Source organism: Jaculus jaculus, chromosome 11, assembly GCF_020740685.1.
Source record: "Jaculus jaculus isolate mJacJac1 chromosome 11, mJacJac1.mat.Y.cur, whole genome shotgun sequence".
Lineage (NCBI taxonomy): Eukaryota > Metazoa > Chordata > Mammalia > Rodentia > Dipodidae > Jaculus > Jaculus jaculus.
The window spans coordinates 109,827,298-109,843,644 of record NC_059112.1 but is presented as its reverse complement, the minus strand read 5'-3'; the positions used below and the strand labels follow the sequence as shown (position 1 = coordinate 109,843,644).

General features: G+C 42.3%; 1 protein-coding gene across 1 annotated transcript; it reads right to left on the bottom strand.

Annotated features, from left to right (window-relative positions):
- Positions 1-486: 486 nt before the first annotated feature.
- Znf597 (zinc finger protein 597) lies at positions 487-10,907 on the bottom strand. Its single transcript, XM_004652017.2, has 3 exons — positions 10,736-10,907; positions 9,305-9,425; positions 487-5,510 (listed from the first exon to the last, which is right to left on the bottom strand). The coding sequence occupies exons 1-3, from the start codon at positions 10,769-10,771 to the stop codon at positions 4,399-4,401; spliced, it is 1,269 nt and encodes a 422-aa protein (XP_004652074.2). The 5' UTR covers positions 10,772-10,907; the 3' UTR covers positions 487-4,398.
- Between the last annotated feature and the right edge of the window lie 5,440 nt (positions 10,908-16,347).

Below are 16,347 nucleotides of genomic sequence, written 5' to 3'. Positions count from 1 at the left end.
GTGATCTGCGGTCGATCTGGGGCCTTTGGACGCCCCCAGAAGAACTACTGACCATACTTCCTCGGCTGAGCTCCTTTGCTGGACAATCGCTGCCCAACGGAGCTGGAGGTACCAAGCCCTGCATGGCGAAGACCAGAAGGTAGGTAGACATCTGGTACTGTCTTGGAATAATGCTAAAACTTTACACTGAATTATGGGAACGAGGCATGTTATTTCCTTTATTAAATGGAATGAAATAGTTCGTTCAGCCAGTCATTTTAAATTTATCTTACTGCCACTTAAAGGACGTAGTCGGGCGTGGTGGCGCACGCTTTTAATCCCAGCACTCGGAAGGCAGAGGTAGAAGGATCGCCGTGAGTTCGAGGCCACCCTGAGACTACATAGTGAATTCCAGGTCAGCCTGAGCTATAGGGAGACCCTGCCTCGATCCCTCCCACCCAGCAAAACAAAGATTGACGTATATTTTTTAAAATTTCACTTCCATGCCATCGTCATAAAATAACATTTATTAGATGAGAAATTGCACATCAGCTAGACATAATCACTGTCTGTTGACAGAATGCAATCTAAAGGTAAGACCAATGAAAATGCATCAAAACAGTAAAAACGTTTAAACAAATAAAGAAGTGCATACAGAAAGCATACTACTTAGGTATGGAAATAACTACACATTGTAGCATAGTCTTAGGTTTATAGAAATGAAATTTATATTGTATCCACTTTTTCCCTGACTCCATGCAGAGAGGGATCTAAACTGAAAGATAAAGACAAAACACCTGTAGTCAGACTGGTTTTGGAAAAGATGAGTAATAATCATTTTTATATCAGATCAATAGCTCTCCTAGAATACAAGACTAAAACATACTAAGTCTTAATAAAAAAGATCATTTACCTAAACAAATGGTCAAAGCAAAAGTATTTTCTGAGATCCTACATGGACAGTGGGAGTTTAATAAACATTCAACCTAGTTCTTATTCATATAAGCTATAAGGTATCTTCCTTTGAACACATACATATAAAAGTTACAGATTATTTTCAGTAAAATGTACAGTTTCATCCTATGCTACAGTCCTCAGAACACTGGTACTCAACTATATGGAGCCTCAGTAGTCAAAAGATGCAAAAATGACATTTTAACTCCCTCAATTAGTTAGTAATTTTCAGTGCTACACAGGGAGACATGAATAGATTATTTATAGCAACAGAACTCTGGACAAAACTACTCTGAGTTCAACTCCCTCAACAACAAAATCCAACATTTCTTAAATTAAAAAGTGCAAATATTAGTATTTGAATTCCATTGGGGAAATGTCATTTTCATAGATGACAGTTTGACAGGACCTGGTATTCCAGAAACCATGTTAAGGAACTGTCTGATAGGCATTTTTATCACTGCATCAACAGCAAAAACTAAGAGGTATGCCTAGTTAAATTTCTTTAACACGAAGTTTTCACTCTTCAGTGTCAACACTCATTCTGCGAAAAATATAGTTAACTACTTCTTTACAGGACTAAATTCTTACATTTAGATTTTCATCCCTGTATTAACTTTATCCAGTATTTGTTAACAGCACCTAACATGGATAACAGGATAATACCACTGTTAATAAAATTTTTATAGGCTACATTAGCTGACAACATAGAGGGTGAAAAAGCCATTATCATTAAAGCAGCCTAAATATCACTGGCAGACACACCTCATCCTTCATTTCTCTATGGTCAGAGCAGCTTGAATAACATCCAACTTAACATTTTTAGGTAAAAGTGTGCAATAAGGCAACAAAAATCTGTCTATTTCACAGTAGTTAACATTCAGGGTTTCTCCCCTGCATACTAATCATCAGCAATTTTACACCAAAAGACAAGTAATTACTCTCACAAATATTAATGTTTTTGTTAAAGTGCTAGTTTTCCAATCTTTATGGATGTTTGGCATAATCTTTCAAAATCTAGAGAATGCAGAAAACTGCAAAAACTGAGATGTAAACTGTGAACAAAGTCACACTAGAAAGGTGAAATTCCATAGTAGGACTTGTGGCATCAATTCTCACTCTTCTGTATTGTCTTAAAAACAAGAGAAACGACAACTTCTGTCTTTTGTGCCAGCCACATTTCTGTCTTCTGATGTATTCCTTGTTACTTTTCAGTAGCAACTCTGCTAGTAGGAGCCTTGTTTCCAATATCATTCCCACCACACAACTTACTCATTCAGTTTTCAGCCGAAATACTAGTCTATGAAGAACCATGCCAGTTTCTCCCACTGAGAGCAGAAAAGGAGCAGGAAAATGATGCTCTTGTTACTAATCAACAAAGATCATACTCCACTCAGAGAAATCTAAGAGGAGACAATCTTTCTATACAATTTAAAGCATCTTAGAGCGCTGATGTGAAGACCAGAAGGCCTCATTTTTAAGACTTTGAATCCTTGACAGACTAGTGTTCTGTATTTTAAACATATGGGATTAGGGAGGTGACAGCCAAGTGTTTAAACTGTGGATCTGCAAATAAGAAACAAGACAATAATGAAAAAGGATGGGGAGTTGGCCACTTGGGGTAAGGCTGTTTATTTCCGTTTTCTCACTCAGCAAGTTACCTGTCTGCCTTTGGTCAGTGGTAAGAACTGAACTGCAGCAGCTGGCACCCTGTTGTATGAAAGTTCTCAACCTGCTGTTCTATGAAAGGACCATCTTCCAGGTACTACTTTACATCCAAATGGTCCTCAAGAGGGCTTTATTTTTGCTCATGAAATTTCCCCAACACTAATTCCATCTTAGTAAAAACTGTCCTTGTATAGTCTGTTTACATATACCAAGACCAAATTTACAAACCAACCAGAAGACAGTATAAATTGGTTTTGCTGACAGATACATAATCAGGTATAGTAAATGAATATACACTTTATAACTTCTTCTGGTTCTTTAACAATAGTAACCATACTACATAACAATGTTTTGCATTTATATCATAGTGGTACCTAAAGATCTATATGCTAACAAAAATATTTTTCTTTAGAGGTTTAGAGAAAATATTATAATTTTTATAAACAAAAGCCCAGTTAGAACCTTCAGGATGACTATGTAGGACTTTAAGTATCTGATCTGATTTTAGGAGCGGGAGTTCAGACGGGATGTGCTAGGGTCTTCTGTTGGTCTGTAAGGGAATGTGGAAGGGAGTCAGGCTTTGGATAAAAGTCAAGGTCATAAAGGTGCTCTGCATGCAAGTACCAGGGCAGCCTCCATGAGACCATTTTCCCCTTCTTGTTTTAGCTTCCCTGTCTCTTAACACTGCTAACATGTGGTACAAATGCCAACAAATAACACACTGTTGCAAAACTGTGTGGCCTTCAAAATTAGAAGACACCTAAATTTAAGTTCCAGCTTTATTACAATGTGATGTTTTTTAAGCCTGGCAAAATACTGACTTTACCCTATGAGAGCTTCTGTTTATTTACAAAACATGAACATCCTTTCTCTGTCAAAGATTTATCCTGAAGATTAAATGAAATAATACACCCAAAATATCTAGCATGCTCACTAAAAACAGCCATTATTCGTAACAAGTCAGACAATGCATTTCAGTGGAGACCTGGAGGTTGTTCCACTTTGAGAGGAGCAGGTACTTTCTTTACAAGTTTATTTCCAGAAAAGGGCTATAAATAAGCTACTAAGTATTTAGCCACAAATGCCAAAATTTGCCCCTGCTATGAGTTTGAACATGGGAGCTCCACAGATACTGTCATCAAGATAACTAGCTTGGTTGGTGGTACATGCCAGTGATCCAAGAACTTGGGAGGTAGATGGTGATTTCAAGAACAGCCCGGGCTATATAGCAAGTCTGACTGTCTCTCAAAAAGAAAAAGAAAAAGGCAAGAAAAAAAATTATTAGTCCATCCATATAGAACTATATATGGAGTAAATCCTAAACACCTCTGGAAATTCACATATAAAACCAAAATCTCATACAAAAGTTGCACTGCAAGTTATAACAGGGTACGTATAAAAAGATATTACAAAAATTCACTTTCCTATATAGTACATATGCAGAACTGGCAAAAAAAATAATAAACTTTCCATCTAAAATATTCCTAGAAACCACATAAAAAGGAATATTAACACTAGCTTTCATTTCAATGAAAACTGAATTTTAAACAAGTTTCATATGTTTCTATGGCTCAAACAACAGAGTATCAGTAACTGGGTTCAAATCCTGGCTTCATGCACTAGCTAGGTAGTTACGCTTCCTTAGTTCTAACCAGAATTAAGAAATACTGCCAAAGTCTTGGTTGTAGTGGGAACTAAGTATTACATGGAATGTGTGTGAAGTGCTTACTTAGCACAGTGCCTGCTACACAAATTGTACTGATATAGAAAGGCCCAAGCATTAACAAAAACTTGTACTTAGTTGGTGTTTTTCCTGTGGGTCCGCTTATGAGTGATGAGCTGCATATTCACTCTGAAGCTCTTCCCACACACGGTGCATTTAAAAGGCTCTTCTCTTGTGTGGCTCTTCTGGTGGCACACAAGTTCTGAATCCACAGCAAACGTCTTTTCACACGTTTTACATTTATAGGGCTTTTCCACAACATGAATGTTCTGATGAGAAACGAGCTCGGAGAAACAAGAAAAAGTCATGTCACACTCAGGACATTGTAAAGGTTTGAATCTAGAGAATGAAAAAAATTTTTCCTCATCAGTACTGCAGTGTTCAGAGTCCTTGTGGCCCCTCTCAGGGAGGGTAGGGTATGAGGGCTGCTCGAAACTCTTCACATACTCAGTGTGCTGCTGTGGAGTGTCTGACGGGCTTGTTTTCTTGGGCACACTCAGACTGGTTTCTTGACCAAAAAAATTCCCACTGTTAGCATATTCATACATTCTTGTAGGAACGTGACTCTTTTGATGCTCTGCCAAGCCAGGAAGCCACATAAAACCTCTCTTGCATATGTTACATGTATATAATTTCTCCTTCGCATGGCTATTCATGTGCCGGGACAGGTGTGACTGCTGGCGGAAGCTGGTAGCGCACAAAGAACATGTGTAAGGCTTTTCTCCAGTGTGGATTCTCCTATGTGTCCTCAGGTTGGCATTATGACTGAAGGTCTTCCCACAGTCGTCACATTTATATTTTTTCTCTCTTGAATGAATTTTTTGATGCAAAACAAGGTATGTATTATCACTGAAGCTCTGGTCACAGTCAGAACACTTGTACACATTTTTGGCTTCTTCCCAGGGAACTTCAAGAATTTCAGAAAGTGTTTGGACTTTAAAACACTGAGATAGTTCTGCTAATGGCGTTTGGTTTTTAATGGTAACTAAGAGGCTTACAAGCTTTTCCTTGCAAGCGAAAGTCCCATCTGATACATTCATTTCAGGGATTCCAACACCATCCTCAGAAGATTTTTCTGGGTAATGGGCAAGGGGTGCAGCAGTGGAACATTTTTCTAGGGAATTCTCTTCAAGTTCCATAGATTCTAGGCTTGACTGCTGATTAATCTCGGTCTTGCTTTCCCCACCTGTTAATAAAAGCAAAACATACAACCACCTTCAAGTGACACTAAAGAAAAAACTAAGCTCAGGTAGTTACACAGAAAACCAGGAAAACTTGACCTGTCTTACAGCCCACACTAATGCATATACAAAGTCAGAGGCCAGCAGGCCTCTCAGTATCCCAAAGCAAGTCCACATATGTATGTGGGTAGACAATAAGGTTCCAAGTGAACCTGTAAGGGGAAGGAGCAGAGAATGGCTATAACTAAGCCAGGACTTAAAGGGATAGATACTAAGGACAATCTTGGTAGGGACTGGTTAGAGATGTCTATTTTTACTTAGTCTGTTTAGGTCTTAAGAAATTTTCATATTTAAGCTGTCCCAAGTGACAGTTAAGCAATTACAGCTGGAATAGATACATAAAAAAAGAAAGAAGGCAAGTGTTTTTCTGCCTCAATAAAGAAACACAAATTACTAAAAATAGTTTTATTATCATCACAAAGAGTCTCTAAATTTTTTTTATCCTTCACTGCAGAAAGATCAATGTAGAGCAAACAAACTACCACCAGTCTTAAGGGATGCCTTGTAAAACTAGGGCCTGACAAAAATAATTCCTTTTAAATACTGTCCCAAACACAGCCAGCACTAAACCATGGTTTGTACCTCTGCAGATTCAACCAGTCATAGACTAAAGATACTCAAAACAACAACAACAAAATCATACCTGTACTATTCATTTTTTAATTCATATTTTTGAGATTTATTTTTGTTTATTAGAGACAGGGAGGGGGGGAGAGAGAATGAATGGGCGTGCCAGGGCCTTCAGCCACTGCAAATGAACTCTAGACACGTGCATCTGGCTTACATGGGACCTGGAGAATTGAACCTGGGTCCTTAGGTTTTGCAGTCATGCGCCTTAACCACTAAGCCATCTCTCCATCCCTGAACATTCATTTTTAATTATTATTCCCTAAGTAATTATTTGTTTATTTTTAATTTATTTGAGAGTGACAGGCAGACAGAGAATGGGCACACCATGGCTTCCAGCCACTGCAAATGAACTCCAGACTTGTGTGCCACCTTGTGCATCTGGCTTATGTGAGTCCTGGGGAATTGAGCCTCAAACCAGGGTCCTTAGGCTTCACAGACAAGTGCTTAACTGCTAAGCCATCTCTCCAGCCCCTAAGTAATTATTTGTATCATACTTACATTGTATTGTTATCTTAAGCAATCTAAATGTGATTTAAAGTATATGGCAGAATGTACATTGTGCATAGATCACATGTTAATACTGTGCCCTTCATATAAAAGACTTGAGTTATTTCTGTAAGGTTCAGGAGTGACCAAGAGACTACTCTGAGGCAAAGATGGAAGTTTTTATTCAGGGAAAAACACCAGCTGCCAGGACAGACTCTCAAGAGCAGAGTAGTCAGCTTGGGGTTACAGAGTGTGGGCTTTATAGGCTCTTCAGTTGGGGGGAGGTGAGAAAGGGAAGGAATTTCTTTGTTGGGGGCAGTAAATCTAGACTTGGAGACTTGTTAGGCAGAGGAGGGATAATGGCTGGACAATTTCTTGAGGAATGTGAATGATTCACTTTGCCTTCCTGCTGTAACTCCATTTTGTTCTGACCTAACAATCTGCAGATTTTGGTATCCTTGGAGTAGGGAGGAGGTGAGGGATATCCATACTTTGTTTTGTTTTGTTTTGAGGTAGAGTCTTGCTCTAGCCCAGGCTGACCTGGAATTTCTGCTGTAATCTCAAGGGTGGCCTAGAACTCACAGTGATCCTCCTACCTCGGCCTCCTAAGTATTGGGATTAAAGGTGTGCCCCACCATGACCGGCCTCATTTTTTTCTTGAATTTACTTATTTTCAAGGACAGAGAGAATGAGAAAAGAAATGGACACAACAAAGCTTTTTGCCACTGCAAATGAATTCCAGATATATGCACTACTTTGTGCATCTGCCTTTACATGGGTACTGGAGAATCAAACTTGGGCCAACAGCCTTTGTAAACAAGTACCTTTAGCCACTGAGCCATCTCTCCAGACTCCATACTTTTCATTTTATAAAGCCATTAGATATCAATACCAAATGACTCCTTCCTTCCAAAGAAATGGCATCCTGTGACCATCCCAACTCACTGACTTTTGAGTTTCTCAGCTACAGGTTAGTGCATGGGAATCTAAACAGTGCCCAATTGTTTTTTGTTTGTTTGTTTGTTTGTTTGTTTGTTTGATCTGGGGATACTAGTGCAGAGATCAGGGAGGCCAGGGCTACTAGGGTTTGAGGGGAATAAAAAACAACAACAAAAAAAAAATCCCTAATAAAACAGCATCTCTTCAGAAAGAGACCTGAGGTATCTGCATTGGATCCCCTTAAGACATTTGCTGAGAACTAATCTTCATGCATATGAGGGAAACTACACTGCACCATATACCAGACAGGAGACCCAGAGTTGTACTAACCAAAGTGCAAAGATCCTCCAGTAGGCCAAATCAGCTGCAAAGGTTGACCTAAACACACCCTAACAAAGCAAAAAAAAAAAAAAAACAAAAAAACAAAAAAAAAACCACACCCTGACACCCTGAAAGAATCAAACTGACTTCCAGTAACTTAACTGCATGCCACAACAAATTCCTAAAATTTTTACAAATAAAATTCAGCAACCAATATACAATTCAAAATGTCAAATACTCAGTCAAAATTTACCTGCCATGTTAAAAAAATGTAACTTGTAACAAGAAGAAAAAATAGACCAATAGAAACAGGTGTAGAAATGATAGATGATTAAAATTAGCACAGTATTAACAGTTACTATAAATATATTCTGTATGTTCAGGAAGGTGGAGGAATGCATGAGCACGACAGAAGTAGAAAATGTAAAACATGAATTACAGAAGTAGTTTATATACCAAACCCCAGAAAAGAAAATCTACTCAGGTGTAAGAATGATGCATCTGGGCTGGAGAGATGGCTTAGTGGTTAAGGCGCTTGCCTGCAAAGCCAAAGGACCCATGTTCGATTCCCCAGGATATATGTAAGCCACATGCACAAGGGGGGCACACACATCTGGAGTTTGTTTACAGTGGCTGGAAGCCCTGTCCCGCCCATTCTCTCTTCTTCCCTCCCTCCCCCCCCCAGCCTATTTTTCTCTCAAATAAAGAAAGAAAAATAAAATATTTTTTTAAAAATAGTGCATTTAGTTACCCCTTGGATGAGAAAGGTATAGCCCCTCTTAAAATCAACATCCAAACTTTAGCAAATGACAATAATCTATACTAATGAAGTTTCTAAAAAGATACCTGTAATTTGACTGTAATAATTTGTGGAGGGAGAATACCAAGTATTGCCACATATTGCCACCAATTACAGTAACCTTAGGAAAATGGATTTTTGTCTTTTTTTGTTTTTGTTTTTTTTTCCAAGACAGGGTCTCAGCCTAGCTGTCTAGCTCAGGCTGACCTGGAATTCACTATGTATTCTCAGAGTGGCTTCGAACTCACAGTGATCCTCCTACCTCTGCCTCCAGAGTGCTGGGATTAAAGGCATGTGCCACCACACCTGGCAGGATTTTTGTCTTTAAGAGACCCTACCTCAAAACCATCTGTCCACCAACCCCTCAAAAAAACAAGATGAAATTATCTGACTTTGAAACTTGTTCTTTCATGCAAATTTTTGCTATATTCATATAACTCACACAGAAATGGGTTCCACTCCATTAAATCATTGTGAACAAGGCATTAAATCTTCATGGGGGAAAAAAGTCTTCATGGGAAAACTGAAGAAAGTTCCAAAATATACATGGAACAGCTGACTTACCCAAGTCCAAACCCTCAGAACTCTCCTGTGTGGCCTCTCTGCTGAAGGTCCTCTGGGTAGGGTGCAGACTCACACATTCCTCTTGAGAAAAATACACATCCAGATCTTCAAACAGTCCTCCCTGAAACAGCCCAAGAGGCAACCTCAGTACAAAAGGCCTGGGTTAACTCTTCACTTAATCTAGGAAGGCTGAAAAGAGCTAAAAATATCATATACATAGAAAGGGTTTGGTGTAACTTAGTTCTCAGTGTCGAGATGAGGTATAAACAAGTTCTAGAAGTGGAGTTAGGGTTAGGAAGAGCCTAAACATGGACATAAATTTGTAGACAGTAGTGTAAGGATAATGACAGTACACTGAGCATGATGTGTGCCTCGAAAAGGGAAGGATGTGGGGAGAGGAATATATTAGGTAAGGCTGCTTTAAGATAAACAAACATAGGGCTGGGGTTCCGTGGTTACAGGCGCTGCTTGCAAAAAACTTCTGGCCCAGGTTCAGGTCCCTAGTACCGGGTTAAAGTCAAACGCACACCATGTGTCTGGAGTTACTTTGCGAGGGCAAGCAGCTTTGGAACACCCTCCCTCATTTATTTATCTGAGAGAGAGAATGGGCACACCAGGGTCTGCAGCCACTGCAAAGGAACTCCAGACGCAGGTGCCACCTTATGCGTCTGTCTGGCGTACGTGGGTACTGAGGAATCAAACCTGAGTCCTTAGGCTTAGCAGGCAAGCAGCATCTTAACCGCTAAGTCATCTCTTCAGCCATTCCATATACTTTTGAAAACTAAAGAAAAATTGAAAAGATCCGGGCACGGTGGCGCATACTTTTAATAACAGCACTCGAGAGGGAAAGGTAGGAGGAGCACCGTGAGTTCGAGGCCACCTTGAGACTACAGAGTGAATTCCAGGTCAGCATGTACTAGAGTGAAACCCTACCTCGAAAAACTAAGGAAAAAAAGAAAAGAAAAGAAAGCAAACATAACACCAACTGGCCAGCCCTGTAAGGATCATGAGATAGAGGTTCCAGGATTTCCGCAACATCCATTCTTACACCTTTTCTTCCTCATGCTATCGCTCATCTTCCTCCTTAACGCCTACTTCTTCCTAAGTTTGCTGCTCTTATAAATCAGTACTTTGGCATGACAAAAAAAAAAAAACCACCTAAACCTTATTATCATCATTCAACAGGTGCGAAGCCTAGAAATGTGTCATTCGGAGATGCAAAGCCGAGCAGGGCAGCAAGAGACCTCATCTCTGCAGACGGCCCCCTGCCGAGGACCCTGTCGGCCAGCCGGCGGCTCCGGAACGGGAAAGTTGGCAAAACCCTTGGCCGGGTGAGGAGGCACGGAGACAGCTCGGTGAGAGGGCAGCGTGGGGACACACGCCCACCGAGAGCCACCGAGAGCGCAGGCGGAACCCGGCCGCTCGACTCACCTGAGCGTCGGCCGTCGGCGGCAGCGCGGACGCCATCTGGGGGGAGCGAGGAGCGAGCGCCTTCAGGTCACCGCGATGAGGGGACACGGCCAATCCTCCCGGAGCCCATCCGGCCGGCCGCCGGGCTCGCCTCGTCCCCCCTGGAAACCGGAGGGGACGGCGCCTCTCCGGCACTGCGCCGCCGGGGCCCACTCACCACCCCGGGAGCAGGAGCACCTCGCCGTGCCCGGGCCAGAGCAGCATCAAGCCACGCCCACCCACGACGCGACCAAGGCGGCCGGGCCACCGCAAAACTCCCACGCTCCCATGCTCCCCCTCGCCGTGCCGCGGGGGAAACCGCCGGAAGCTGCGCGCCCGCCGGCGCTGCCACCTGCGCTCCCATTGGCCGGCGTGCGCCCCTCCTCGGGGGCGGTCCTTCCTGGTCGGACCAATGGAGCGGCTCCCCGAGACGCCGGCTCGCCCCAGCAACTGAGAGGCGAGGCTTCTCGGCGTCTACTTGGCCGCCGCTTCCGCCGGTCTAGTGTCGGCCGTCTGGGCCTTTGGAGACGCGATGATCCCGGGGAGGAAAGCACCGGGATCTGCACCTCCAAAGACGCAGTGTGGGGGGTGAAGTGAACGGGCAGCTTAGTGTTCCAAATGGGTGACTCAGAGCCCAGGCGGACATTAAGTGGGGGCTTTGCTTCGCGGGACATTGGTCACCTACGACCTCGCAGTGGACCAGGCCGAGTGGCAAACGTCTCGAGTTACTGACACCTGTTGCCTTGTGGATTTATTCTTTTTTATCCTATTTATTTATGGTTTTTCGAATTAGGGTCTCTAGTCCAGGCTGACCTGGAATTCACAATGTAGTCTCAGGGTGGCCTTGAACTCACGGTGATCCTCCCACCTCTGCCTGCCCAGTGCTGGAATTAAAAGCGTGCGCCACCACGCCTGGCCACCATGTGAATTTAAAAATTAGAAATGAGTTTGCTTCCAAAATTCTGCCACTAATTACTGGGATGATCGTGTCAAATTGTGCGTGTGTGTGTGCACGTGCGCGATGCTGGGGATTGAACCTAAGGTCTTATAACATGTGCTAGCCTACTATTCAACTACTGAACTATTCACAGCCCCTTTCCTTTTTGTCCCCCTTTTTAATTTGAGAGACAGGCCGACCTCCAACTTTACTATGTATCCCTGCCAGGTCTTAGAATTGTGACCCGTTGTGAATGTCATGACTAGCTGTCTGCCAAATTGGACTCTTGGACAGTTAAACTTTGCTTTCCTCAGCAGGGTGAGGACAGACTCATCAAACATTTAAAATATACATATTTGTCTTTATTTGCAAACAGAGAGAGAGAGGAGAGAGAATGGCATTCCAGGGCCTTAAGCCACTGCAAATGTACTCCAGACGCATGGCCCACCTTCTGTATCTGGCCTTACATGAGTACTAGGATGTCAAACACTGGTTGTTAGGCTATGCAGGCAAGTGCCTTAACTACTAAGCCATCTCTCCGATGCGGACTTCTTTTTTGTTTGTTTGTGTTTTTGAGGTAGAGTCTCACTCTAGTCCAGACTGACCTGGAATTTACTATGCAGTCTCAGGGTGGCCTCAAACTCATGGTGATCCTCCTACCTCTGCCTCCTGAGCTGAGTGCTGGGATTAAAGGCATGGGCCACCATACCCAGTGCAAGCACTTTTTTTCTTGTTTTTATTTATTTATTTATTTATTTATTTATTTATTTATTTATTTATTTATTTGAGAGAGGAAGGGAGAGAGAGATTGAGAGAGAGAGAAAATGGGTGCATCAGGGCCTGTAGCCACTGCAAGTGAACTCCAGATTATGCGCCACATTGTGCATCTGGCTTATGTGGGAAATGGAAAATGTTAATAAAAATTGAGAAAGAAAAAGAAAGAAAAAAAATAATATCATGGGTGGTAGGTAAGAAGAAAGGAATGCTGTCCGTAATAAAGAAGGAATTGTTAACTTGGAAAAAAATTGTTTTCCAAGATGTATTGTTTACATACCAAATAAAAATTAAAAAAAAAATTTTACTTTATTAGAGAGGGAGAATTGGCATGTTAGGGCCTCAGCTACTGCAGTCAAACTTGAGGCTTGCATCACCTAGTGGGCATGTACAATCTTGTACTTACTTCATCTTTGTGCATCTGGCTTACCAGGAATCTGGAGACTCAAACATAGGTCTTTAGGCTTCACAGGTAAGCTCCTTAACCACAAAGCCATCTCTCCAGCCCTCAAGCAAGCACTTTTAATCATTGAGCAATCTGTCCAACACTAAGTATCTTTTTTTCTCTCTCTAATAAATAAAAATAAAATGCTTTACTCTATATGCAGTACATATACAAGTGTCATGTGAATGGAGATTGTTTGCAGTGGCAAGAGGCCCTGGCATGCCTAGTTCAGACTGATGGGAATTCACTATGTAGTCTCAGGCTGGCCTTGAACTCACAACGATCCTTCTACCTCTGCCTCCCAAGTGCTGGGATTAAAAGTGTGGGCTACCACACCTGGCCTATTTTTTTTTTAATATTTTATTTATTTGGGGAAGAGAGAAAGAGAAATAAGCAAACCTCCTTCCACGACAAATGAATTCCAGATACATGTGCCACTTTATGCATCTGGTTTTATGTGGGTCCCGAGGAATCGAACTCAGGCCTTTGGGCTTTGCAAGGAAGTGTACTTTTAGCTGCTGTGCCATCTCCACAGCCCTGCTTCTTTATGAATATTGTCAATACACTCTGAGGCTGGGCTTACCAGTCAGATTCCAAGTATTTAACATATATAAATATACATTCACTCATATTCCATTCTAGAAGTTCCACTGTTATCTGTACCATGACCACCTCTGTTGAAATTCTCCTCAAGCCATCTTATCACACATCTCCAAAGCAAGTGTGTTCTGAACCATAGTGTCTTGGCCTCTTGTTGAGAGCAGGAAAGAAAAGAATTAAGTTTTGAAATGTGGCCCTAATCACACTGGGAGTCTTGTTTCTGGGTTTTATGTTGTCTGTGGTAGTCTAGAACTATGTAATTGAAGCTGTCCTTGAACTCCTGTGCCTCCACCATCATGCCTGGCACACACTTTCTGTTTATGTAGTGCGTAGACATGCAAATAAGATCACTGAAAGGGAACCATGAAACTGGTAACCATGTTTAGCAGAACTCAGAATTGTTTTTTACTTGTATCCTTTTTGTAGTTTTAAAAAAAAGTATCCCTTGGGCTGGAGAGATGGCTTAGCGGTTAAGTGCTTGCCTGTGAAGCCTAAGGACCCCGGTTCGAGGCTCGGTTCCCCAGGTCCCACGTTAGCCAGATGCACAAGGGGGCGCATGCATCTGGAGTTCGTTTGCAGAAGCTGGAAGCCCTGGCGCACCCATTCTCTCTCTCTCCCTCTATCTGTCTTTCTCTCTGTGTCTGTCACTCTCAAATAAATAAATAAATAATCTAAAAAAAAAAAGTATCCCATGGTAATACCCCCCCCTTTTCCCCTTTGAAATTCCATTCTCCATCATATCCCTTCCCCATCTCAATCAGTCTCTTTTTATTTTGATGTCATGGTCTTTTCCTCCTATTATGATGGTCTTATGTAGGTAGTATCAGGCACTATGAGGTCATGAATATCCAGGCCATTTTATGTCTGGAGGGAGCACGTTGTAAGGAGTCCTACCCTTCCTTTGTCTCTTACATTCTTTCCACCACCTCTTCTGCATTAGACCCTGAGCCTTGGAAGGTGTGATCAAGATGTTACTCAGTACTCCAGTCACTTCTTTCCAGAACTATGATACCTTCTGAGTCATCCCAAAGTCACTGCCATCTGAAAAGAGAAGATTCTCTACCCAAAGTGAGAGTAGCGTTAATATAAGAGCATAAATATTAAGAGAAGTGCTTACTGGGCAGGTTGATAAGCATAGTATATAAATTTTTCCAGACATCTGCAGACGTTACACCCCTAGGGCTCATGACTACCCCTGTTTTAAGTTTTCAGTATCAGGGATGTGTTTCCCCCCATGGAGCAGGCCTCCAGTCCAATTGGAGGGCAGTTGGTTTCCACCATGACAGACATGCCACTATTGCACCTGTTGGCTCATTTGGGCTGGCCGGCCGATTATAAGGCTTGCCAATTCTCTCTCTCTAATAAAATAAAATTTATTTTTTTAAATTTGTATTTAGTATGTAAACAATACATCTTGGAAAACAATTTATAATGTGTGTATGTACATATTCATCTGTGTGTGTGTGTTGAGGTATTGGTCCTTGCCTTCTACCTTGTTTTGAGGCAAGGTTTCTTGTTCATGACTTCATCAGGCTAGCTGGCATGCAAGGTTCTGAGGGATTCTCTTATCTCTGCCTCCGTTCTTGCTGGGGACACACTGAGATTACAGATGCTTGTGTTACTGTGTCTGATTTATGTGGGTTCTGGCAATCTAAAGTCAGGTACTCATGCTTGCATAGCAAGTGTGTTATCCACTGAGCCATTTCCCCAATAGCCCAGCAAAACAAAGACAAGAATTAGGGCTGGAGAGATAGCTTAGCAGTTAAGGTACTTGCCTACAAACCCTAAGAATTCAGGTTCGATTCCCCAGTGCTCACATGAGCCAAATGCCCAAGGTGGCACATGTGTCTGGAGTTTTGCAATAGCTAGAGGCCCTGGTGTACCCATTCTCTATCTGCCTCTTTCTCTCTCAAATAATTTTTTAAAAGATTTCTAAATTTTATTTATTTATTTATTTTTATTATTATTATTATTTTTTTTTTTTTTTGGTTTTTCGAGGTAGGGTCTCACTCTGGTCCAGGCTGACCTGGAATTAACTCTGTAGTCTCAGGGTGGCCTTGAACTCACGGCGATCCTCCTACCTCTGCCTCCCGAGTGCTGGGATTAAAGGTGTGCGCCACCACGCCCGGCTATTTATTTATTTATTTATGAGCGACAGACAGAAAGAGGCAGAGAGAGAGAGAGAGAATGGGTGCGCCAGGGCCTCCAGCCACTGCAAACAAACCCCAGACGCGTGTGCCCCCTTGTGCATCTGGCTAACATGGGTCCTGGGGAATCGAGCCTCGAACCAGGGTCCTTAGGCTTCTCAGGCAAGCGCTTAAGAACTAAGCCATCTCTCCAGCCATTAAAAAAGATTTAATGTGAGAAAAAAAAAATCTATTATTTAATTCCAGCCCTCAGGAACAGCGGTAAGAGGATTGCTATGAGTTCAAGGCTAGCCTGGGACTACAGAGTGAGTGAATGAGAGCTAGAATGAGACCTATTTCGAAAACGGCTGGAGAGATGGCTTAGCGGTTAAGCGCTTGCCTGTGAAGCCTAAGGACCCCGGTTCGAGGCTCGGTTCCCCAGGTCCCACGGTAGCCAGATGCACAAGGGGGCGCACGCGTCTGGAGTTTGTTTGCAGAGGCTGGAGGCCCTGGCGCGCCCGTTCTCTCTCTCTCCCTCTGTCTTTCTCTCTGTGTCTGTCGCTCTCAAATAAATTAAAAAAAAAAAATTAAAAAAAATAAACCTTAAGGGCTGGAGAGATGGCTCAGTGTTTAAGCACTTGCCTGTAAAGCCTAAGGACCCCGTTTTGAGGCTTGATTCCCCAGAATCCACATTAGCCAGATGCACAAGGGG

Coding starts and splice junctions, on each gene's coding strand:
- Znf597 (XM_004652017.2), bottom strand. CDS start 10,771: ATGGCGTCCGCGCTGCCGCCGACGGCCGACGCTCAG. Junction 9,426..10,735: donor CGCCGACGGCCGACGCTCAG/GTGAGTCGAGCG, acceptor GGGCTGTTTCAG/GGAGGACTGTTTGAAGATCT. Junction 5,511..9,304: donor TTCTGAGGGTTTGGACTTGG/GTAAGTCAGCTG, acceptor TTTTATTAACAG/GTGGGGAAAGCAAGACCGAG.